At 48.7% G+C, this 25923-nt stretch overlaps 1 protein-coding gene across 1 annotated transcript in view; it reads left to right on the top strand.

Moving 5' to 3' along the window:
• Positions 1 to 13661, top strand: part of SPRYD3 (SPRY domain containing 3) — a 137845-nt gene extending 124184 nt beyond the window's left edge. The window contains exons 9-11 of the mRNA XM_078604164.1: positions 6273 to 6392; positions 8102 to 8364; positions 8662 to 13661. Coding sequence (XP_078460290.1) covers positions 6273 to 6392; positions 8102 to 8364; positions 8662 to 8796 — 518 coding nt within the window. The 3' untranslated portion in view covers positions 8797 to 13661. The remainder of the gene's footprint in view (positions 1 to 6272; positions 6393 to 8101; positions 8365 to 8661) is intronic.
• Positions 13662 to 25923: the final 12262 nt, after the last annotated feature.

Genomic DNA, 25923 nt, shown 5'->3' with positions numbered 1-25923 from the left:
TGCGCCGAAGCGCAGGCCTCGCCTCCTGACGGCCCCGTTCTGGTAGCACCGCGCGCGGTCTCGGCCCGCCGCGTCCCGTCCATGGAGCGGAGGCGGCCGTCAGTTGTTGAGGGCCCCGGTCATCCGGAACATAGACGGCCTGCGCAGGGTTCCACCCCAGCGCATCCCCTTCTTTGACGGGCCCCCCCGTCCACGCCGTCACTTGTTTCCAGCGACGGAGGTTGAATTGCGCATCGAGACACTTAGCAGCCATCCGGGAAGTTAGCTTCTCATGCCCACACACAGGCATGGGGATCCCTAGATCCCGAGACAGCTCCAACATCTTCCCTAATATGAGAGGCTCAAGCAGGTCCTGTGGCGTCTCAGGATAAGCTGCCATGGCCAGCTCCAGCACCGCACCCCTGAACGCCACGGGCGACTCCTCTGGTGCTCGTTGTCGTTGAGCGAATCGCCGATGCGCATCATCTGGTGGCTCATAAGCATCGGCCATTTCTTGAAAAACACCACATAAAGTTGCCTTCTTATCGGTCGCTATGGAACGGAAGAATCGGACAGATTCGTCGTCCAGGAGAGTCGGCAACACCTCCAAAGCCTCCGCATCGATCCATCTTGCTGTGCGTACCGCCGCCAAGAAGCGGCAGGCGAACGCGCTCCAGTCCCCACCGACGGAAAATTCTTTAACTGTTGTAAGGTGGCGACTCCGACTCCTCTTCCCGCCGTCTTCCAATGGTGGTGGTTGTGATGGCAAATTCAAAATGGCGTCGGCCCGCGGCGTGGCCAAGATGGCGGTTTGGCGCCACGGAGCGCGCAAAATGGCGGCCTCTTGCCGCGTGGGCAATGGCGGCGGCAGGACAGGCAACGTGGCGGCCCGCGGAGCACCACTTGCATCATCCATCGTCCCTGGCGCGACGAGATGGCATAGATGCGCCAGGACGTCCTGAAGTGCCTCCAGTTGTACCGCCATCGCTTGCCATCGTTGATCCGCGTCTGATGATGTCGACGGACCCGCCACCGCGCCAACATCCTCCACACCCGTTCCCGTGGTCGCCTCAGCCTGGCTCTCCTCCACCACCCCAACAGGATCCGTGGTTGGAGGGAGTTCGTCGTCGTCGGACGAAGAAGCCGATGCAGGCGCCGGATTAACTTTCTTCCTCACTTGTTTCGACATGCCGTTGCACTTCCGACACCAGTGTAATATACGACTGGACCACGATGTCTGGCTCAGTGTCCTTTATTATTCGGTTCGTGCTGTACACCCACACGGCTGTCTTTACTCTGTAGCTTCTCCACGGTGCTGACTCCAATGTCGGCCCGATCCACAACAGCAGCTCCGCTGCTGTTTCTCTCACACAGCCCCCCTTGGCTGTACTCTCTGCTGCTCTTCTCCCTCCGCAGCTCTCACAGCTTCTTGCTCTCTCTCTCTCTCTCCGCAGCTCCTCCTGGCAGCCACACCGCTGCCTCTACCAAGCAGCCCCCTCTCTCTCTCTCTCCGCAGCTCCTCCTGGCAGCCACACCGCTGCCTCTAACACGCAGCCCTCCTGGCTGTCTCCTCCCCAGCTGCACACCACTCCGCAGCTTCCTCTTATCTTCGGGGTTGGCTCCCGATCGCCGTCGGCGCCCCCCCCTCTCCACACTTGCCCGCGTGGCCTCACTCTTTTCCGCTCACACCCCGACTACCTTCCCCTTCCGGTTTACCCGCTTAAAGCCCCGAACCTTACCCCCACGTCACATGACTCCACCCCCCGTGACGTCACCTCCGGAAGGTCGCTTACGCCCGCATTACACATGTACACACGCATGCACATTGCTACTGGCATGTTAGATTGTTTCTCCGTTATATTTGATGTTAGTCCTAATTGGATTGTGTGTGAACTTCATTTCATGGCCATGCACACTGATGAATCACTTGATTGCGAACGCCTGCATTCATCTTAACATTCCACTGCTCTGCAACTAGTCAAATGCTTGGCTTTCAGTTCTATTCATGTACAACTGCACTGATGCATGTGCATGCAAACAAAGAACCATCACTGACCAATAAGTGGTGGTCTTGTCACCACGGTGCTTGTGCCAGGCTAGGTTCACTTTAAGGCTCGCTGGCAACAGGCCCGGGTGTTGCAGGTTAAATGATTCAGATGATATATACAAAGACAAAGATCCACCCATATCCATAATACACTTTTGGGGCAAGTGCTGTCAGCGAGCATGGATGAAGGCTGTCACAGCACACGAGGGGGTGGTGTGACCAGATCCGTGCATTTGCAGTCGTGGCTCCTGTTCACAAGCCACACCGGATACTGATATACAGCAGTCAACACAAATACAACTCGCGCAGCACATGCTTGTATACACTCAGAGATACAGATGCAGAGTAATCTGGATGAAGGTTGCCTGGGAGGCGTTTAGCGAAAAACCGACAGACAGTCGACTCGTTGCACGCAGTAAGAACGGTGCTGTGTGCTCAGCAGAATGGGTGCGGGCAGATGCCACTTGGGGGGCGAGACAAGTAGGGCAGCTCCCACGAAGGCGACACTCCTGCAATCCTTGCACAAAACCGTGTTTTTTTTTAAGGCTTCAAGAGCCCTCCTCTGTCTTTCTGCTGCGCAGCAGCAACTTCCAAGCGTTTTATTTTATTTGAAAGCTAATTTAAATTATATCGGCTGGCTTCCCTTGAAATTGCCCACTCCACCACAAATTCTCGTGACGTGCATCGGCCGTAAAAGTTGCTTACTCACCACGCTCGTCTTGCTCTATTCAGGCTACGAGTGGGAGATCGTTTCGTCTTTTTGTATGAATCATCGTTATCCTACGCAAGTGCCACACTTGCTCATCCCAAGTGACTCACCTTTTCACATCTGCATTAAAGAGGGAGGGCAATTGAGTGTGTGAGGCACTGAAGAGTCGATGTCTTTGTTGTAAGGGAAATGAGTGATGCGCGCAAGTCAAGTGAGGTTTGTGGGACCACGGTGGGTCACTGGGAGAGGCGTCACAGTGAACTCACGCTCGTGACTAAGAACTTGTGCGTCAATTGTGGCAGTCTTTTGAGACATTAACAGGAGTCACTCTCCCACAGCGAGTAGCTTCTCGACGGCAAATCAACACGTGAAACTTTATTCAGTGGAGACCTTTGCGGTCTGCACAGACGAAGGCAAAGTAAACCCCGTTCATCGGGTACGGATTGTTGGCCTCTTCGCTGTTGTCTCCAGTTAATCCTCTAGCATTGTGCATTTAGCATGGGGCGGAGACCTTGCTTAATCATGGCAATGGATCGGAGCGACTGGGAAAGGATGCCCTTTGTTGAGTCGCCTCCTGTTACGGAAAGAACTCCGCTGGACGCATTGGTGCCCATTGCGTGGTTGGATCGAGCACATTTCACGCCAGCGTGCAGCTGTTTCTTGCAGCTGGCTTGTTAAAGAGAGAGAGAGAGAGACCGAGATGAGCCAATGGCCCCCTTAAGCTTCCTGCAGACTCGCTCTTGTTGCTCGATTGCTGGATGTCCAGCAGGTTGCGGACAGCTGCTCGTTCCGCAGCCACGGGCCATCCGGCGAAGAAGCGTGTCCAGGAGGAGCCGGGGCACTTACAGGCCGTCAACGTCGGCGAGGGCCAACTTAATCTAGGCGCAATTGCTGTAGGACCAGTTTAGACATGACGTTATTATGAACCTATGTTAACTGCAGGAAGGTCTTCAGAATTATGTTGGCCACTTGCATGATTGCAGCAATGGCACGCTTTGCTTGACATACAACAGAAGGGGCATTTCTCTAAACGGCCAACGGAGTTGCATGCCATTGTGAAAAGCTGCCTTGAACTGTGCTTCCATCTCTGCAGAAATCTTTTTTAAAAGTCTCCCAGTTATTTGGCATCACGTGATTAAAACAGCCAATAAGGGCACAGGGACATCCTGTACCACACCCCAGGTTTCCACATCTGCTTCTCTTCTTGTGGGTGAACTTGCTATTTATCAGCCAAATTATATATACATGTTTTATTACATTTATTCCGGTATTACATTTATTCCGACTGGCAAGCTGGGCAATGGAGCATCTCTAAGATTGCAGCGAAGAATAATTTTCCAGGATAATCACGAGGCATGTAACAACGCACACATTTTGTCAAAAAACCCGTGGCGAAAGTGGATGTTTGGTTTAATGGTATTGTGAACCCAAATTGTGACGTTTCTGAAAATTGTTGTGGGGAGGAATGGAGGAGTGAGTACGTGCCTTGTAAAGAACTTGAATGTAACCTTTTGGATATTTCCGTGCATGTATTGATGGATGGTTATATCGAGTGCCAGATAGACGGTGAGCACAATGACAGACAAGCAGATAGGTAGACAGACAGACACCTGAACGTAGGGGTAAGTGGAGATTGTTACGTTGCATCCGGTCAGTGTGATCACCACACACACCACCACCCGTCTCAAGTTGTAAGACATGCCACACAAAGGGTACCATTTGTCTTCCCAGCACTTTCTGTGAGCCTGCAAACGCGATTACCTAAACACGTGTCGTAAATCTGAAAATGACCGTGATTTATGGATTAGCAGCTCGCGCAGGTGCTGGGTTTTCTTCACGTCTCCCCGCACTTCTCCCAGCCGCCTCTCTTATCCACGTGCCACACCCTCGCTCAGCTGCCCACGTTCGGCATGCCCAGCATACATTTTCTCGGATAGCCATCAAACTTTTGGATAGCCATCTAACAACGATGTTCACTGCATCGCGCGCTTCCAGATGCTCTTCCGCGGCCGTCTAAAATCGTTTTCCTTCCAATATTACGAAGCCACTGAAGCTATGCGCTTAAAATCGAGATGGGAAACTAGAGATTGTTGTGTTTAGTTTGTTGTCCTTCCCCTGCACCTCCGATTAGCACTGTTGGTTATGTACGGTGCAAAGGAAGTTCAACATCCATACATCACCTTAACGAATGTTCTGCTGATGAGGCAGATTCCTGGTTGATGATTCGAGGTTGATGATTCGAGGTTGATGAATCACATAGATGAGTGAAACTCGGAAATCCCACTGGGATACGAGTGGTCAAGAAATGAAAGTACAGCAAGTGGGTTCCTGAACCCATCAGTGCTGACCTTTGAGTGAGTGGTATGACGCCCGATGGATGTTAAGGATCCCGTGATGGCATTCGCAAGAGTAGGCCATTGTGTGCCGGCGTTTATGGTCCACATTTTCTGCATATGAAATATCATCCGCATATGAAATATCACCCGCATATTACTCAATTTGGATTATACAAGTCACCGCCTACTGCAAATATTTGGCAGGACCCTCCCTAACAGAGTCATGAGACTCAGTAAGGCTTTCCTGAGCTAAGAAACATAATCATAAATTGTAATATAAGTTGCATGCGTGTGGCCGCCTTCCATGTACCCCGAGTTTCTCCCAAATGCACAACACTCCTTAAAATTCATGGGCTAAACATTCAAATGCAGGATGCTTCTGAGTGTTCGGATTCAGTGAGTCTTAACCTGGGTAAATAAATTACAATTTGTCATGATCGCAACAGGGATGGGAACATTCGCAGCTTTTACGAGCCAGACGGTAATATTTTCCCGGTTGAACAGTCAACAGATGCTTGCAGTTATGCTTTTTGCCCTACCCATAGGCAAGGAGAGATGGATCGGTAAACAGAGACAGATGGCCTGTGTTTGACCCACGATGTCTGGAGTTGCCCATCTTGGATTTATATCAGGGATGATTGGCAGGGAGTATGTTCTGCTTTATAGACAGTTTTGTCAGCTCTTTGTTTCATATAATACCCATCCCAGGTGCAGGTAATTGAATCCTGCTGGAAAGAGTGATTTTTCTTTTTTTATACATTTGCAGTTGTTTCATTCAGCCACATGTGGGCTAATGTGTGCAGCCTTACCTGCTCGGAATCGATTGGGTTCAAGTGCCAGGGATTCACAACACCTGCTTTTTACAGAGGCCCTTGTTACGCCTTGCACGACATCAACTTAATGCTGCAAAATTGAAGGTCATCGGGTCGGGGGTTTGTGTGCGGTGTACATGTGCGTACGCACGCACGTACGTGCTTACGTGAGGAGCAGTGGCGTGCAGTATTTTTTCTCATGTCACGATTGTCTGGGTTTGTGGACTGCTTCGTACATCAGTAACAATTCATAATTGAACCTTGCCTGGTCCTTTCCAAGGCTGACTCGGTCTGAAAGAAATCGCTTCAACAGTCTATAAGGCTAAGACAGATAATCGTCCATGTTTGTGTGCGTCTGTGTGCTACACGTGTGTCTTGCATGTGTCAAGACGATGGTAAAATATTCCACGGGAGTGGCATCGGCGACGCATTTGGGCCCCGCTGCTCCAAGGGTGACGTCATGGGCTGTGGCATCACCTTCCCGCGCGACTACCAGCTGGACAGTGAGGGTAAGCGGTGTTCCCTGACCCTCGCCCCCAAGCAGCTGACCAACGGCGCCATGACGCCATGGACATTGAAACTCTCTCATGAAGGTGGAAAACTGACCAAAGAAGAGGGAGCAATAGAGAAAGAGCAATGTAGGGATAGAGCACGCCATAGACAATAATGCGTGAGGCCAGCATTTTTCAAATTGTTCTTCCAGTTGTTTTTGTGTGTTTTAGGTCCTCTCCCTACATCAATAACTAGTATGAGTATAAATAACTACTTCACGTCGTATTTGCTTGATAGCTACATATTTCTCACTTTTCTTTTTGTACACACACACATACACAATTTTGGTGTCTTTAACCATTCCAGGTCGCTGGAGTCAAGACAAATAGGCAGGCCAGACATGGCAGGGAAAAAGAGGGTACTGACATTTTTGGAGAGATGAGGCAGAGAAGGGCAATTTAAACGGGCCAATGTAAAGACCGGGACAGGAGGCTGACAGATGCATCTTTACAGCCAATGTTGCCTCACAGCAGCGCTGGCAGCTTTTGTTTGCGTCCGCACATCCAGCCCGACGACAGCGCAGGCGATGGCTCTAGCAGAGAAGCTGTGCATTCCTGCTGCCCCCTTCCCTACCCCAACCCCCTTCTCTCTCTATAAAGAGGTACCCCCTTGTTTGCCCCGCCTGCACACAGCCCCAACCCCCTCACCCAGCCGCTCGCCCCGCCACCACCGCTCCCCTATTATGTAGTACCTGATACAGCCGCGGCGCGGTAGCGTCTGCCCCCCATGCCCCGAGGGCCGGGCGGCCGGCGCGCGCTGCGGCCGCAATCGAGCGACTACAGAGCTCGCCTTCATCGCCGTGCCCTCTCGGGATCGTTTAATGGGACCTCGCAAACGGGACATGCCGCCCCCCCTCACCCCCCCCCCACAGCTCTCCCCTCCCCACTCGCCCTCTACACATCTCCCCCCTCCCCTCCACCCACACCAACCGCCCCCCCTGTCCCTGGGGAGACTTTCCCAGTACGCCTGCACGTATGCGCGTGAAGTGACGCCAGTGAACGCACCTAATCGACGCGCGGCTGCCCCCTCTGGTTATTAGCCTTGATGCGAGTCGCACTTGGTGCCGGGAGGTATCCTGAGGGGGCCATTTGACTAAGGCTTCAGGGTTTTGGGGGATATGGGGGGGGCGAATGGGGTGAGTACGAGGAGGGGTGGACCAAAGTGCTTAATTTTTACGGTAATTTTAGCAAAGCGTTCAGCCTAAAGGAATTTAAATCTGGCACAATGAGGCGCCGATCGCGCGCTGTGCTCGTTTTGCAGATAACATAATCTCACGCAATTATGGCCCAAGCGTCGTACCCCCTTGGGGACCGGAGCCCGTCCAGCTTCTCGACCGAACTGGCTGAAGGGATGCTTGGGATCCAGCGTTCCCGCATGTGAGACGCCTCTTCACGGAGTGGAGGTTGCTCCATTGTCTGCATTGCACTGAGAAAACATCCATATACAACACATTTATATAAATGATAAGGTCCCCCCCCACCTTTCCTTGCGGTTCCGCATTTTTGCACGTTTGTGGCGAGACCATGCCACGTTCTTGCTCGTTGTGGCCCACTGTCAGTACAAGGACATCTTGGTTTGTATCTGAGTCCTCACAATGTTCATTATTGTTTTATAACATTCCCAATAAATATTTGTGCATGCTTACGCGTTTGTGCGCCTTTCCCAGGTGACAGCGATGGCACCCCGGAGTGGAACGTGAGTCCCGTGGACCCAGAGCCCGAGGAAGCGGTCGACATCTGGCAGCCCCGACTCCCCCGAGACAACATGACCTTCGGCAGCGACACGGACGAGGAGGAAGAGGACGAGGAGGACGAGGAGGAGGAGCGAGACGGCAGGGACAGGCGGGTCGAGTGGCAGCAGGACGACAAAGGAGATGGAGATGACGGCGAGGGAGACCAGGACCCAGAGCCACCCGGCATTAAGGTCATGGTACGGAAACACAGCGCGGCATTGCTCACGGCTGGCTACGGACTTCAATGTTAAGTGCCACGTATGGAGATGATTCACACTCGGAAATAGTGACTTGAAGGTGGAGTTCAGAATCATAAGCAGAATATTTATTTGTTCTAGAATAATCCGATGAGCTGTGAAGTTATTTTTCACAGATGTCCAATAGGGGCGGGTGAGAGCGTTACAACAACAAACAATACAGCACTTGTCCCAAGAGTCTGTTGAGGCTATATGGGGGTGCGGGGGGATCTTTTATCTTTTTGTTTGTGCGGCCAGGTATTCTTCACGCGGAACGGCAAGGTGGTGGGCAGGCGCGATGCCCGTGTGCCTCCCGGTGGTTTCTTCCCCACCGTGGGCATGCTCAGCTGCCACGAGAAGGTGCGGGTCGACTTGCGGCCGCTCAGCGGATAATCCCGTCGCCACCTCCAAGGCGCGCACTCAGCTTCTCCGCACCGCCACCCCCCACCCCCTCCCGACTCACCTCCCCTCTCGCCTCTGATCTCATGCACTCGCGCCGCCCTTGAGGTCACCGGCTCTCCCATTCCACCCATGTCAATGTTTTAGTTGAATCACTTCGGGCGCTATTCTCGGCGGTAGAGCTCACGTTGCGTGAACCCCTGATCGCGTCGGCTGTGCGCAGCTCCTCGCAGGAGTCGTGTATAAAGAGTTGTAATCCACGTGGTGGAAATTGACCAAAGGGAGGTCGTGAGAATGGTGGCACTTACCCGTTCTTGCATGAACACAGCATATACAGTACAACATATATATATAAAGTATTGCTTTACAGTGAATAATAGCACGATATTTTTTTTTCTTCTGTATAGAGATATAGAGCAATATCTGAAAAAAATATTGTTGCAATTGTAAATGTGTGCATATATAGAATGAAAGTCAATCACTTGTGAGGCACTTCCAGGGAATTATTATATTGTCGATATCACATTGCGAACCTACGGAGGGCATGAGATCACTCTGAATTAAAGAGGTATACAACCAGAGGCCCCGGGGTCACGTGCGCCAATCAGTGCATTTCTGTCGCATGGGCGGGTGTGGTGACGTACTGCGTCCACGGATATGTCGTTGCAAGTGGATGGGGCAGATTAGAAAAGGTAGACTGTGACCCATGCCATCTAAAGTTGCTAAACCCCACTTATATCAGACCAAAACCACAGTGGTCCCTCAACTACTCTGCTCATAACTTCCCCTCGACCCTCAGCTCCACAGTCAAGCTTTGAAGCTACAGCCATCATATTATATAAGACTTGCTGATGGCGTCGTCATTATAACAATCAAGGGCAGTGTACTCCAGAAAACGATTGAAGGACTTCATACGATGGCCGAAAAGTAGTGGGGCTCAAGATGAATGAGACGAAACAAAAGTCACGTGCAACAAGTTTCGTGGAACAAAGGGACAATAGTTGTTGCGGACGACCACAATTGGAAAACGCAACAGAGCGTGTGTACCCAAGGCAATTATCGAAGAGAGGCTGGAATCACTGCACATCGCCTGTCATGGCATGGAATTGTAAACAAGGACTGTGACTAAGAAGATGGTACAAAAGCTGAAAAATAAGTGAAGAGGAGGGATGGAAGGAGAAATGCATTCTGTGAATTATACTGATAGACGGGAAAATAGAACACGTGGTTCAGAGAACAAGTGCAAATTAGGGACTGTTAAAAGAAAGTAAGATTGGGAAGGGCACGTTGCTCAAAGGGATGATAGCCGGTGGTCGAGACTAACAACTGAGTCGCAGCCAAAGGAAGGGATACGCCCCCGGAGATGAGAACTGCGCACATGGGGTGATGAGTTGAGCTCGGCGTAGGAACGGGACGGATCGTGGCATCACACAACCATGAGGTGTGGTGACAAATTGGGGGATGGTGGGGGTCCTTCATCCAGCGGTGGAGAGAACATGGCTGATGATGAAATGTGATTAGTAGCTGTTTCAATCTGAATGATGATGATGGGGTAGTGAAGTGCATAAGAATCTGCATAATGCATGTTATCCAAATCCGTGCTCCAGGTCACAGGGCTGAAGCGGTCCAGCCCAGTTATGAATATGTTAAACAAGTGATTCTCGTGTAAGAAATTACCATAAGTAAAGTTAAGACTTAATCTGCTCTTGTTTTCTACCATCATTTTCTTTATTCCTATCCACGGTTATAGCCTCCCATGCCTTGCCACTCACAATTTTCCACAGTGCAGGTTTCTTATTGGTTACCACGTGGCGTGGGCAACATGCATTCTAAACATCTTGTAGAAGGGAGGAGACAGTGAAAGCGAGGGCCATGGACCTCGGGGGGAGGTCTTGAGGATAGCAGTGAAGAGTCAGAGTCGTTAAGAACTTGCATGCTCTCATTTAGGTTGAATCCACGCAGGCTTGTGGCAACCTATGCAAGGGTTCAGATGATGTTACATGTTACGTGCACTTGCTCTGTGCATATAGACACATGTTTAATTAACAAACACAATGTATATAAGGTACTTGTACGTGCGCGAGCACTTGGTTTGGGAACTTCAAAAATCACGGGCACCACACAAGACCCACTTTGATTTCCCTGCCCTTGCACAGAAGGTACGGTACAACGTTTTGTTCATTTGTGTACGAGCGTGCACATGTAATTGGGTTCTGATGTAGTCGGTTGAATTGGGAGGTGGATTGTTCGTGACCCCTGAAGGCCTGGAGGTCCCGCTGTGGCACTGTTCTTTTGCACAGTGTGAATATAATTGTACTGTATATAAATTGCTCATTTGTTTACAATTGTACAAAACAATGCATTTGCGCACCGACCATCCCCTCCATCTCACGCGATGAAGCTTTACGTATTTCTTTTTTTATCAGCCGAGACATTTCCATGAATCGTGGAAATCTGAACGGCGAGGGATCACAGGTGGTTGTGGATATCTGCTCTAGTGTGCAGGACTCACGTGGAGTGCTGGCCATACAACATGAGTGTGCAGCACAGATACGGCGCTCTCTGTGCATCTGGGGGGAAGGGGTGTGGTGAGGCTTTCCTCTCACCCTTGATCAGTTCCGTAAGTGCTCGGGACAAGACTGCCCTCTTCTTGGCCAAAGGGCCAAACATTGTGTGCCCTATGCAAGACTAACTTTGTGAATGAACATGCATTTACATATTGAAGCTGTCAATAAAAACTTTGCTTTTGGTAGATTTGAAGAAGAAGTTCAGACACGATTCATCTTGCCGCATCAGCCATTCTTATCTGCTTGTTAAGTGGATTGGAAATTACGATTCATTATTGTTTAGTTTTACATTCCATCGAATTGCAGAAGCATCTGGAAACTCTTTACTGTCCTATACAGGGTTACATATATAATGAGGGTGGCATTAATACGAAAATATTTACATGTACAATGACACACAACATAAATAAAGAAATAAGTGTTAGAAGCAGGCTGGCCTAGAGAAGGAATGTGTAACGGGATCAATCGTAATGCAGAGTTCCAGATGGAAAGGATGTGTCTAGTCTTTATTGAACAGTGAGCAAGAGCAGTAAGTGTCACCAGGAAGGAGAAGGTGAACGAGTGCGATGATGGGTGGGGGGGCTTGGAAAGGAATGCCCTGCAGAAGCAATATGATTAAACAGTGTGCCGCAGTATCGCAAATGGACTCGTATATTGATTGACTCACGTGGCTGCTTCATCAGAACATGCCCCTCTTGGGGCCCTTTTGGAAATACCTTTTGCTAACTCTAGGTCATGTAACAACAACAAAGCAGCATACAAATGGTATGCGATTAAGTGAGGTGGAAATGTTGGCCTCACATGAATTTCAGCACTTAGTCTTTTAATGCAATTTTGACTTTGGACAAAAGTGGAACATGTTTGGCCCTTCAGGTCTCGAGTCAGCTGTTGCTTCTCATTCCCATTGATTAACTAACTCGTGAATGAATATGGACATAGTTTGGAGACAGTTCAATAATTTCAAGCGCTGGATTCAGATATAATTTGGTGAAATAAATTGGTGGTGTGGTGTGAAATGGCATGCGACTGTCAAAACCCCAATCTTTTTATATTCGTGCAATTCATAAATTGTTAGGCTTTTATTACATTTGCAACCAGTTACTTTTAAGAATAAGCCATTTTTAATAGCCCAATATTGCTCCAAAGTGTCGGCGGGGGGGAAGCAGCCTGCTGGTCCAGGCGAATGGATGGGCTGGTGGTGAATACATTCTCCATGGAACCCATCTGCACTGTGCCCATGGTCTTATTACGGCAACCACTGGCTAATGCCGGTTGTTGCCACTGCCAGACTGTCGTATATTGCACCATGCAACGTCGCCATGTGTAATCGTTTGGGCATTGTATGTAATGCCAACATACTGCAGTAAAAAAAACTATTATATGCAGCTTAATCACAAAAATATAATTGCAGGACCGTGTGTGGTCTTTGTCTGTACGTTTGCTGAGGTCTTTTTTTTAAGAGGTGTTGTATCTCAGCGGGATGTCAGATGGATTCAAAAAGGGAAATTTGATGATTTCACCGTACAAACTTTATCGCAGCTGCAACAAAAAGTCATCGCCTATGCCAAAACCATGTATCAGTGTGTGCAGAGCTTAGGGGAATCTCTGGTGGGTGCAGCACGTGTCTTGTCCAGACTGAATTCACCCACTGGTCAACAATAGCCAGTGTTGCCAAATCAGATTTGTTTTTAGTTCTTCAGATATCAAAGGTTTTCATGTCATGTCCGGGGAATCTGCATTTCGGAATATTGGCACAGGGTTTGGTTTTCCAGAGGGCTCTCTGCTCGACCAGCGGAACATGATTGGGCCAGTGCCTTGGCTGCATGAAAGGGTTGTTCTTAAAATAGTTTTGGGCCACTGGCAGGAGCCACTGATGACACCCTCAGAGGCAAACCTTGTAACAAACAAAACGCATCCCATTAAAGAGTTGTAGGCTCACATGTTCAACTTCCTCGACTTCGCAGCAGGAGAGCCCAGGATATTCCCGACGAAGGGCTATTCACATTTCTAATAAAGTTGTAATAATTGGGGGGTGGGAGGGGGGTGGATGCTGATTGGAACACGAAGGGCGTTTTTGTTGTTAAACTGATTTGACAGCATCGGCAGACTGCAGTGAACTCGCACTTTGGATTTCCTGGACGTTTTGTGCACCGCTGACCCCTTTCACCCCACGCTCGCATTTTAGGCTCTTCAATGAATGTACTGTAAGTGCATTTGTCATGTACTGTAAGTACTGTAATGTATTTATGCTGGAGGGGGTGGGGGTTAATAAAGTGATGTATAACGCAGAAACCGCCGTTTCATGTCTTTCTTAAGCCCCTTGAAATCGTGACATGCACAAGTGGCTTCATGAATGGCATGGCAGTCGGTTTAATTCATGTGTTGCATTTGCTGTGTGAGCCTCTCTCCCAGCTATCCTTCATTTTGTGAAGGCACTATAGTGTATTTAATCAAGCGTGGATGCCCATTTAATTGGAAGGGTTGATAATTGAATTCGTGCTTGTATGCACGTGAAATACATGAACGATAAACAACTTGGTACGTCCTCTTATTCACCAAGGGCTCTAAACTGCCTTCTTAACTTTAATAAATTACCGTGCTTGGCTGATGTTCGTGGCCCACCACCAGAGCAAAATTAGAACTATAACCGTATATCCCTAGCTTCAAACACTTGAGGCGCTACATTTACATTTTGATGGAGTGACACAAAACAACTACTTGGCGATTTGCCCCTATTGCTACCATCGTGACAATTAGGGGGCTTTTGCCCATGCCTCTGAAATAAACGTCTTCTAAAAAGCCACGGTGCTCAGAAGCGGCAGAGGGCCCGAGACACGCAGATGGGGGAAGGATTGTCCAATGTTTTTTTTGTTTCCCAGGTACTGTGGGCACGTGTCATCCTTTTTACGGTCACTCTGCACGGGAATGCGCCATCCGTTGCTGGGCGCTGCATTTCACTATGAATCGCGCGCGCGCGCTGTGCGTACAGGAGGAATCCCGCACCACGTGTGAACACGCAGACGCCCTCTTATATAACGAGGCCCCGTTGGCTCGATGTCTCCCACAGAATGTAATATATGTAATAAGGGCCCAGAGTGCCGGCGAGTCTGCGGGCCGACACCCGACCCCTCGTGGGTGTTTGTAACTGGGCGAACCCATGATTTTCTGTGGAAAAAAAAAACGCACCCCAATGATGAAATCTTGTCGGGTTCGGGTTACCGCTGAGCCTGTGTGACCTTCGGTGCCCTCGGTGGTGAGGAGGGGGGTGGTTGGAGAGATGAAGGGAGGGTGTTGGGGGGTGAAGACTGGGGGGGGGGGGACTTTAATGGTGCGTGTATGTGTATAGCGTCCTTTGTGAAGACATGTTATTGGGGCTTGGAGGAAGCTGCACGGCATGTGCTCGCTTCGGGAACCGTCATGACATTGCAGCGGAAAATTGCCGTGCGGAATAGCAAGAATAATAATGCACAATGGGGGCACAGGTTGTGTGATTGTGTGATATCCTTGGCAATGCATGTTGAATTAGTCGTCAAAAAAACTGATATGACAGTGTTTTATTGGCATGGTTCCAAACAGATCAGCAAAGGGTTTTGCTTGAGCGAACGAGAGCTAAAGATGGGTAGAGAGGGAAACTCGCATGCGGGTAGCTTGGCTCGGCATCATATCAACTGAGAGTTGTACATGGGAACTGACTTTGAAGACGCCCATGTTTTGGCCGTGAATGGAAAAGCGTGGAGGATCTTAATGCTTGTCCAGTGATGGAAGTGCCAAGGACATTTTATGTTCACCCAGTGAGATCTGAGTGTGGATGGAAGTTAATAACACAAGGAACCTTTTTGATAAACTAACAAAAAATAAACACGACTCGGTTTTGCTAAAAAAAATCTGCATGAGATGATTGCCACAAAACACCAATATACAAAGAATGTGAAGGTAAAATATGTATTTTAGACTACCTAACACCGTATGATATACTCAACATAACGTATTTGCATAAGATAGTACTAAAATTATATAACCAAAAAATCTAATACACATTCAAAATAAAAAATGGGCATTTACAATAATGCAAAATTACAGTTCATTAAAACATCCTGCGTAAATATAATGTATTAGACCTTATTTGAAGTAGAAAAACTTTGCAATCAAAATATTACTCTAATAATAGTAATAATGGTTACATGAAAAATTCCAATGATAATAATAACGTCCCACTGCGCGTGGCCACGAGGTTAAGTGGTGTAGCAGGCCAGCCTGTTATTAGGGTAATAATGCATGGCGCCCCCCGTGAGGTTTCGCAGAGTGGATGGTTAGACTGACTCCCATGCTCGTACACACACATGGATCACGCTTAACCGTGGGGCAGCTGGGGTATTCATAGAGCGAAATGCTTCTGAATCGTTACAAAAAATGCACAATGTTAATACACACATAGGTGTGATCAAACAAAATAGTTGTACTTACGTGCCCGTCAGATGCCTGGTCGACCTCTTCCCCATGTTATCAAGATGTGTTCGACACGAGCTGCAGCTCATTATCTCTTGGGCATCTGCTCATATTGTATCGCTCGACGGAATTGTCTCGATAATTTCTAGGACTTTGACCTGCAAGTCTTCCAGCACTTTGGCGACGCATTTCAGGTTGCACGTCTCGGCGCCACGGTGACGAGATGTCAACTCCCTCGCCTGGTATGCAGGAGGTCGTGGATTCGATCTCGTGGCCGCGTGGATTTTTCTACAGGTACCTTCGGTTATCCCCCTCCACATTTCGAAGCACGTGTTTAGATTGCTCGGCTGCTGTAAATGTCCACACGATAAGCCACTTGGTTGAGCTATCACTTGTGACGGCCAGGTCGCTTCTGAAAAAGTGCCATATCGAGGTAGCTAAGTGGGCCTTACCTGGCAAGGTAAGGTAAAAACAAAAAGCAATCAAGCTCTAGGGAACATGCCGTGGGTTTTTTTGGGTTGCAATTTGGTGTCATTGACATCCTAGATTTGAAGTTTTCGTGACTGCAAGGATCCATACCCTTTGGGTCTTTCGGTAAAGTCACGTAGGTAAAAATAAATATAAAGAAAAAATAAATAAAGAAAGTGGATTTAATCACGACATTTCGATTGCAACACAAGCAATCATCATCAGGTGTGAAAATCACAGCTAGAATTTTTTTAGAAAAAATTAGTAAAACATTTCTAGCTGTGATTTTCACACCTGATGATGATTGCTTGTGTTGCAATCGAAACGTCGTGATTTAATACACTTTTTTCTATATTTATTTATTTTACCTACGTGACTTTACCGAAAGAGTCATTGACATCGTTGGCACTCGCGCAGCTTCTCAGCTTGGACGCACGTGCAGCTAAGACGTAAAAAAAAAGATGTTGTGCTCGCATAAACAAAAAAAAGCGGGTTGTTAAATGAAACGCGTTCGGCGTGACCAATGTCATGATTAATCATGTGTGTCTTTTTTTGTGTGTGGGTCAGATCGCGTAAGTAAAATGCGCGCCGTCAACTCGCCTTGAACCGACGCAGCCAACTAATGAAGTTGTCGCGTGCATTCATGGCAACTGCCTGATGATGCGAAACGTCGTCCTTCGACGACTACGACGAGGACCCATTGTGTTGAAATGTCGCGAGATTGCTCTCCGACAACACAGCGGTGCGCCCAAGCAGTAGTACATTGGCACCTTTGTTCACGTGACAACTGCATTCATTGACTAACCACAAATCTAGACGCTGTGCAGAGCAACCGACGTCAACACAAAACCGCAAAAGCATCAACAACAAAAGCAATGTTAATCATTAAGATCTTTTCTTTTTCTTCTCAAGGATGATGCTGAGTGCCGTGTTTGGTCAATTACATCTGCAGGTAGCGTTTCGTGTAAGGGGCCGTCCATAAATGACGTCACGCGATTTTGGACGATTTTTGACTCCCCCCCCCCCCGTCACACGGCGTCACAAAAAGTCAGACCCCCCTAAAATATGACGTCACAAAGCTTTGCCCCCCCACAAAAAAATATCTAAAACATGCTTCAAATCGCTTTAAACTATTGTCATTGTAGCGCGTATTTAATGTGGCGCTGCACTCTGATGTTGTAGGAGAAAACATTTATTAAAAAGTATGTTTAATTAAGTAGAACGTGTTGTCTATATCTATTTAAAGTTGCGCATTTTGATGTGACATCACATATCGTCACACATGTCTCCTAGGTGCGTGACGTCATTTATGGATGGCCCCTATTCAAAGTCCGCTGCTTTGTGGCAGGGGACTCGCTGCCATCATCGCCCGCGCAATGTCTTCTTGGCTGCGTTCAGTTGCAAAAAACGCCGCGAAAGGCTCCGGCAACGAAGCCCCCTTTGCCCCTGACCGCCTCCTCCTGGCCAAGCCACGTGGCAACGGCCATTGTCGTCTTCGTGGTGGTGGTGGTGAAGGACTGGCGAGCCCGGCCATCCTGCGTCGCGATTCACGACCGCGGACAAACAATCCGCCTCGCGAATATATATGTAGCGGTCCTGTGGCTCCTCTAGGTCGACTCGGCCTTGAGGGGGGCCGCGGTGCTGGCCACACGCCCACGCTCTCTTTGCTCGCCCACCCCGACAGTCCGTGCAGGAGGCCCCTACGATGAGCGCGGTCGGCTACGTACGGTGCGAAAGAAGTCCAACACACTGTACATAGGGGCCGTCCGTTAATGACGTCACGCGATTTTTTGGACGATTTTTTACCCCCCTCCCCCCTCGTCACACGGCGTCACAAAAAGTCAGAACCCTCCTCAATTATGACGTCACATAGCTCTGCCCACACCCGCAAATAAAACATGCTTCAAATCGCTATAAACTATTGTCATTGTAGTGCGTATTTAATGTGGCGCTGCACTCTGTTGTTGTAGGAGAAAACATTTATTAAAAAGTATGTTTAATTAAGTAGAACGTGTTGTCAATATTTATTGAAAGTTGCGCATTTTGACGTGACGTCACATTTCTCACCCCCCCCCCCCCCTCGTCACACATCGTCACAAATGTCTGAACCCCCCCTAGGTGCGTGACGTCATTTATGGACGGCCTCATACACACAATAGAACGGATTTGTTAAGACGGTTGCTGAACACGTGGCCAACGTCTCAGGCAGCCACGTTCATTTGCTAACTTGAGGAATCCGTCAGACGAGTCGGCGCGTGGCTCATTCTATAGTGAGCTGGCGTAACAATTCAGTTTTTTTTCCCTTTGTACAGCCTGGCAGCACGCACAGTCGCAACGAAAGCCATCGCGATCGTGAACAATTCATGCATTGGAATGAATAATGCATCGCGAACATGAATGAGTAACGAACAATAGCAAAGATGTCGATGAATAATGAATGAATACAATTGTTCCATATGCAATCTATGAAACCAACGAATGTATCATCACGACCATCCCTTCCTGCGTGCCGCGGCACAGAGGGGAGATGTGACCAAGAGGACGAAGCCACCAAATACAAAGATCCCTCGTATAGTCTCATCAGACTTGGGGAAAGTGCTGTTGGCGAGCACCTATGAATGCCGAGGGGATGGGTGGTCAGCACCACCACTCGCTACCGTCTTTGTCTTCCCAGTGGCGATGTTTAACACATCCCCACCGGGTAGTCATTTGAGGCTGAGTTGACCTAGGGGAGGCCCCAGGATCGGTTCAGATAATTATCACTGGTGTTGTGCCGCGAGCGGGAATCGAACTCGGGGTTTGCCTGGTTCCTACCGTTCCATCATCACCACCACCACCTTTCCCACCCCTCCCTCCTCCCCTCTTCTCCATCTATCTCCATCCTCCACTCGCGTTCACGCCCCGTGCACTCGACCACCTTAAGCCACGTCGAGCAGCCGCGCGAGTTCAAACGCCCCGGTGGGGGGGCACACCTGCTACTTTACCCTGGGCGAGCGATGAGTGATGCAACGGACGATCCTTGAAAGGGGACTCAAAAGGCGAGGATGTGTCACTGATGACCACCTGGGTTTAGCCCTTCTGAAGTGACCTCCGAAATTATACAAAATCGTATGTTTTTCCAGCTGAACACTAAGAAATATATATATAAAGGGTTGGTCCTATCCCTCCCTGGGGGAGCAGGGAGAGAGAGAGGATGGGGCCTGAGCTGAATTGGAGTGGTGTGGGAGCCAGAGCCCTCGAGTTACTGAAGAAGTCTGCGAAGATGAATGCGGATCTTCACCCGCCATCATCATCGACAGCAGCAGCAACATCATCATCATCAGCATGCCCACGGCGGTGGACAGGGACGATATCGCCATTCGTCGTGAGCAGAAAACCGCCCAGGTCGCGTTTGCAAAAAAACGCGGTGCTGCTTCTTGCGTCTCGAATGGGTTTTACTTCATCTCCAGGTTCGATAAAGGATGTTATACCTCCGATTAGCACGGTTGGCTGCGTACGGTGCGAAAGAAGGTCAACATACATACGTCAACAACAAGTAGAGATTTCTAAAGTCTGATGAATGCTTGCCTTCGTTAGAACGATCGCCTCTCGTCTTGGTTGTCATCCATACCTTGACGTGTACAGTCTATGCACGGCACGTTTGTCAGTCCATCGCTGAATGAAGGCATCCACGCGTGAAGTTTATTTGACCATACTTCACCACGTTTAGTCAGTGCGGGTAGGTAGCGGTAGTTTTTTTCTTCTTCTGCACTATCCTCAGCAGCCCACAACGCACATATCCAAGCTCCAACCTGCTTAGCTTCCGTGGTCTGATGGCATCGGGGGCATTCTGGGTGATGTTGTTTAATGGTGCGTACCAGCCAGTGCCGGATTATCCCAGTAGCAAAAGTAGCTACATATGCTACGGGCCGCGCTAAACGCTTTTAAGCTATCAATCCCGGTTCAGTGATTCTGCACTTGTTCTATTACTGTAGTACTATACTGCCTTCAACTTTTATGAACGACCGGGTGTTTTAAGGTTAGCGATTTGTCGTATTATCTGGCTGTATACCAAATGAAAAAATAAAATTACTTTGCTATGCCAGTTAAAAATGTATGTTTTTAATATGTACGTGTTTTTTTTTATTCAGGCCCCCTTTATAACATATGCTACAGGCCTCGCACGAGCTTAATCTTGTACTAGTACCCGCCACGCGTGATTGCCTGCGGGGCGACATTGTGAACAGCTGAGAACAGTCCCACAAATCCATTCTTGAACTGTCCTGTGCCTTCACCAACCCGCACTGACCAACGCGTGGTGAAATATGGTCAAAGAACCCCTACGACACGCAGGCTGGTGGCGAGGCCCCGCTCATCAAGAAATGAATTAAGATATTTTTTTAATGTCAGTGCATTGTTCACACGATGCATATGTTTCTAGTTTTTTTTCCTCTCTGCAGGATCCTACTCGGAATATTCGGCCACTCTTCGGCGATTTTTTGTTTCGCATGTGAGAGGAAATGGCGTGCCAAGAGAAATTCAAAGCATGCGAGTAAAACACTCCAGAATCCGCACAGATGCGCGCCACAGCCTACTTGCTCTACTGGATCCCACCGGCGGTCGCATTGTCGGCCCCCAGTCGGGTAGCTGGAACACATGCTCCCTCGACGTTATTCTCCAGCGCCCAGTCTCCAAATTGCTGAAATTGAAGGCATGCTCCGTCCACCATGCCAATGGTACATTCTTGTGGGCCACGTGACTCATTGTTCCACACTCCCCTTCGTTCGTCGCTCCAGAGCGGCTGTCATACCTTGGCTGCCAATCAGTCGCCATGGCTGGGTTCCTTGTTTACACACACAACCAGACACACACACACACACATTTTTCAATTTCAACATTGGGTTTTCACACCGTGGCATGATTAACATTCTTACCAACGCCCCAGGAACACTTGTTTTTTTAATTGCGCCTATTATCATTTTACGTATTAATAAATCATTGGCTACCATAACCCAATTCCAAAAGTCATATCGTGTTCGGAGTGTGGCTACCGGGGGCACACTTGGGGTGACATTCCATGACTCGGCCACTCAAACCGCCACACAACCACACACCGTATATATATCACGCATAGCTTATAAGCCGCAAATAGTTTTACTTTTTTACAGAAAACCGACACGGCGAAAAATAGACGCGTGTCTGGCACTGCTTTACGCAGTCGACCTGACGCAGGGATTTTTTTCTTCAGACGGCGTAATAATGGGAAACGTGATGGGAGGCACTGAGGCAGTGATTTTTCCCGAAGAAACGCTCTCGACGCCACTTAATTGTACCGCAAACACGTGGCGGCCTTGTTCAGTGTTCGTGCTCGTTTCGTGACATCGTGAAGACGCGACGCACAGACTGCACACACCAAAGATAACGATACCGCCCCCCCCCCCCCCCGTATAGCATTCTGTTGGGGCAAGTGCTGTTAGCGACCAACCTGTATGAAAGATCGGCACAGCACGCGAGGCTGTGAGTGGTCAGCACCACGCCCGGCCGCATTTGTCTCCCGAGTGGCGATGTAAACACATCGCACCAAGTACTCATTTGCCGCTGAGTCGACCTAGGGGAGGCCCAGGACCGGTTCAAATAATCGGTACAAGTGTTGGCATTCAGCGGGAATGGAACTCGGGACCCCGGGTTCGCGGCGTGCTAACCGCTGCACCTCCGATTAGCACGGTTGGCAAAGTACGGTGCGAAAGAAGGTCAACATACGTACACACCACCCGCTCCCCACAAACACACGTACGCACGCACGCACACACACTATGTTGGGCAGTGTGTAACTTGCTTAGGGGCCGTCCATAAATGACGTCACGCACCTGGGGGGGGAGGTCAGACATTTGTGACGATGTGTGACGAGGGGGGGTTTGAGAAATGTGACGTCACATCAAAATGCGCAACTTTCAATAAATATAAACAACACGTTCCACTATGGGAACCTCATTTGCCAGTACAAATATGATAATTGGTTCTTTACCCTTCTATCTGGCAACAAAACTGACACCTTTTTACGTTCCAATTAATTAAATTGACTTTTTGATGTTTTCTCCTACAACATCAGAGTGCAGCGCCACATTAAATACGCACTACAATGACAATAGTTTAAAGCGATTTGAAGCATGTTCCTCTCAACAGGGGATTGAATGTGGAGAAATGGATAGTTCTGAATCGTACACTGGATAGTATTAAACGACGATGTGATAAGCGTTCATTGGGATCGTAAATACATTTCCTCTGTAATGTGCCCCATTATTTTAGCCAGGAAATCTACGAATGAATCTTTCTGTAGCGTTACATGTCTGCATAAAACTCCCATGCCAACGACGTATACACAGGGTTTACCGGGCCAGACAAATCTGTTGTTGCACTTCGCTCCTATTCCACGACGTATGTGCTCCCTGCCTCCACCAAATCCCCGATGACCAGCGTGGTGAAGTATGGCCAAATGAATCCCCGCACGACCACGCAGTGGCGTGTGGAAGAAGGCTCTCATCCAGCCATGAGGATTGACAGAGGCTGTGCGCACGTGTTCCGATTCACTCCCACATTGCGCTCATTCATAACAAGTGGTCAACCATCCCTATAGGTGAATGAATCGCCTGATGTTATGTAAGTGTTCCCGACATGCACGCGAGCACGTACATGTCGTTCTTGTTCGTGGCTATGATGCAACTGTGAATGCCGTACATCTCGCTTCGCCAATCTTGCAGAGTTACACGAACTCCACGCCATTCACACTGCCCTTTAAAACTACTCATAATTAAAACAAATATATTCATTATTAAGATCAAGATTTGGACAACAAAGCCCTCTTCGGAGTAAGCAACAGAGGGTAGGGATGCTTACTGCACTCACCACTTTAAAATGCGTTACTTCATGTACGGTACGTACGTCTTGACCTATGACCAATAGATGCTCCCTGCCTTCAGTAATCCGCAGTGACCAGCGTGGTGAAGTATGGTCAAGCAGCTGCCACGGTCCGCCACGTCACGGTTACAGCCGACATCCAGCAGAGCAGTGACACCGCAGGATGTGCGTGCGATTTAATGATTCCACAAACGGATGGGCGAGGAGGGTCAAAGAATGGATTGTAAGTTCCACCACGGCTTAGGTTTTCACTCGACATTTTCCCTAGGACGTTGGTATTAAGACTGGCTTGGAGTGTGGATTACTGGCGTAAGGCACTACCACTAGAGTACAAGGTACGCCTATACATAATCCAGTAATCTTACATTAATGTACAACATCTTTGGTGAAGCTGCGTTGGGGTAGTGGTGCACAAGCACAAACAGCACGAAAATATGTGTGCTATGAAGAAGGGCCATTGCTCGAAACGTCGCCTGTTATATATATTTTTAGGCAGTGTCATTGATGAATGTGTTGAGTTATATTATTGCACCGTATGTTCCCAAAATCCTCAGAACAAGTTTACAAGGCGAGTTGGATGCGGCGTGCCAAAACAAGTCGGGGAACAGCGTTCCCCCGGACACTGCTCCGGCCGATTTCCACCACTGCGTCACCACCCAGCGAAGGAAGACAAGAAGATACTGGAATGACGCCTCCTCTGGAAAATGTTGATGCGGTGAGATTTGGAGAGGGGGGGTGGGGGGCGGAACTGAGTGTGGTACCTCCGATTTTGAATGTACCCCCACCCACAAACCCTCGTTACCTGCAATCCCGTAGCGTGGGGTAATTAATTAAACGTGAACTCCCCCCCCACCCACGCGCCTGCCCGCCCCCCCATAGCTTGATTAATTGCACGTGAACTCGGGGGAGCCGCAAGAGTGGGCCGGGCTTGCGGGGCTGGCGTGAGCCCCCTGTATGCACGAGGAAGCTATTATAGGCGCTCTACAGTTCTTCATGTGCACTCATTACCGTGGGGTATGCGCGCTATGCGAGAAACACGTGTGTGTTTACACGCGTGCGCGCGTATGTGTGCGCGCGCCTGAGTGTGTATGTATGTATGTAAGAGTGTTGGTGTGATGGGGAGAACGTGGTGATGTGGGTTTGGTGGTTGGCGCTACGTCTAACCCGTCGACCTGGGTTTGGGGTCCTGGCCACGGTCAACATCAGCGGCGAATATTTGAACCGGTCCTGGGCCTCCTCCACTAGGTCGGCTCAGCCTTCAATGAGTACCTGGGTTTGCCATGTGTAAACATTGGGGAGGCAAAAGCGGCCGGGCGTGGTGTTCATAGGTCCTGGCCAACAGTCTGTTAAAGGCTATACGGGGCATATTTGTCTTTGTGCTCATGTGGGGAGACGTGGCGTAGTGGTTAGAGCATCGCGCTACACCGAACCCGCCCGCCTGAGTTGAATTCCCAGCGGCGAATATCTGACCCGGCCCTGGGTCCCCCTCCTCCTCTCGGTCGATGACCTAAGCGTACATGGGCAAGTAGGCGCGATGTGTGTAACATCAACACCAGCAAGACAAAGGCGGTCCGATCGAGTTTCCGCTCACACCGCACTCGCATACATGCTCGCCTCATCAGCCTATGCGTGCTACATGGGATAATCGTTGTCCTGTCTGACTGCGGGACTGTAATGTGAAGACAGAAACCTGAGTTGGATTTCTGGCCATGGGCTCGAATGAGTGGCGAACCGATAGGGAGACGCTCTCCATCACCGACCCGTACTGACACAGTGGGGTGAAGTATGGATAACAGACAAACACGGTGTTGTCCAGCGGTTGATTGACACCGGTGTATGTGAATGACAATGGTGTTAATGAAGGCGGTGTTGATTCTGACGGTGATGATGACGCCAATAACAGTACCAATAGCTTGTGATGATAACGACGGTGTTGAAGATCATGATTGGGGCTGATTCGTGAACGTGATTTACAGTATAATCGTAAATCTCGAAAAACTACTCATTTCTAAATCTGTTGTAGTCATTGTTGCGTTACTTTAGTATAAATACATGTTAATTTTGATTCATATGTGTTTTTTATGACTTCATGTGAACGAAAAGACGCGAATTCGTCCGTTTTCTCATTGAAAATAGGCACATTTCAAAATATCACTGTCCTGGTCACAAAAGCAAAGTTTGTGGGGAATAATATCAATTTTCTATACTTTTTAAGCATAAGCAATTACGAAATAACACTTACTACCCAGGAACAAAAATTGTGTTACATAGTGTTATGATGTAGATGGTAATGATGATTAATATTCTGAAGTTCATGGTAATAATAATGATTATGTTGATGATGGCATATCTGAAGATGGTAATGATTTTGATGATGATGGTAACGATGGTGTTGATAGTAACGATTATGCTAATGGTAATAATGATGTAGATGGCAATGATGATTAATATTATTCAGTTGATTGTAATAATGATTATGATGATGGGCAATGATGTAGATGGTAATGATATTGATGATGATGGTAACGATGGTGTTGATGGTAACGATGATGCTGATGGTAATACTGATGTAGATGGCAATTATGATTAATATTATTCAGTTGATGGTAATAATAATGATTATCATGATGATGGCCAATGAAGATGATGATATCGACGATGATGAAAGTGCTGACGGCTCAAGTCCACGCGGGGGCGCGCGCACGTGCTCAGCTCCAATGGCGACGTGCCGCCACCACGTGACGCA

This window comes from Lampetra planeri, chromosome 2, assembly GCF_965212315.1.
Source record: "Lampetra planeri chromosome 2, kcLamPlan1.2.h2, whole genome shotgun sequence".
In the NCBI taxonomy this organism is placed as follows: domain Eukaryota; kingdom Metazoa; phylum Chordata; class Hyperoartia; order Petromyzontiformes; family Petromyzontidae; genus Lampetra; species Lampetra planeri.
Note: the sequence above shows the minus strand (reverse complement) of the source record. Positions and strands in the feature narration are given on the sequence as shown.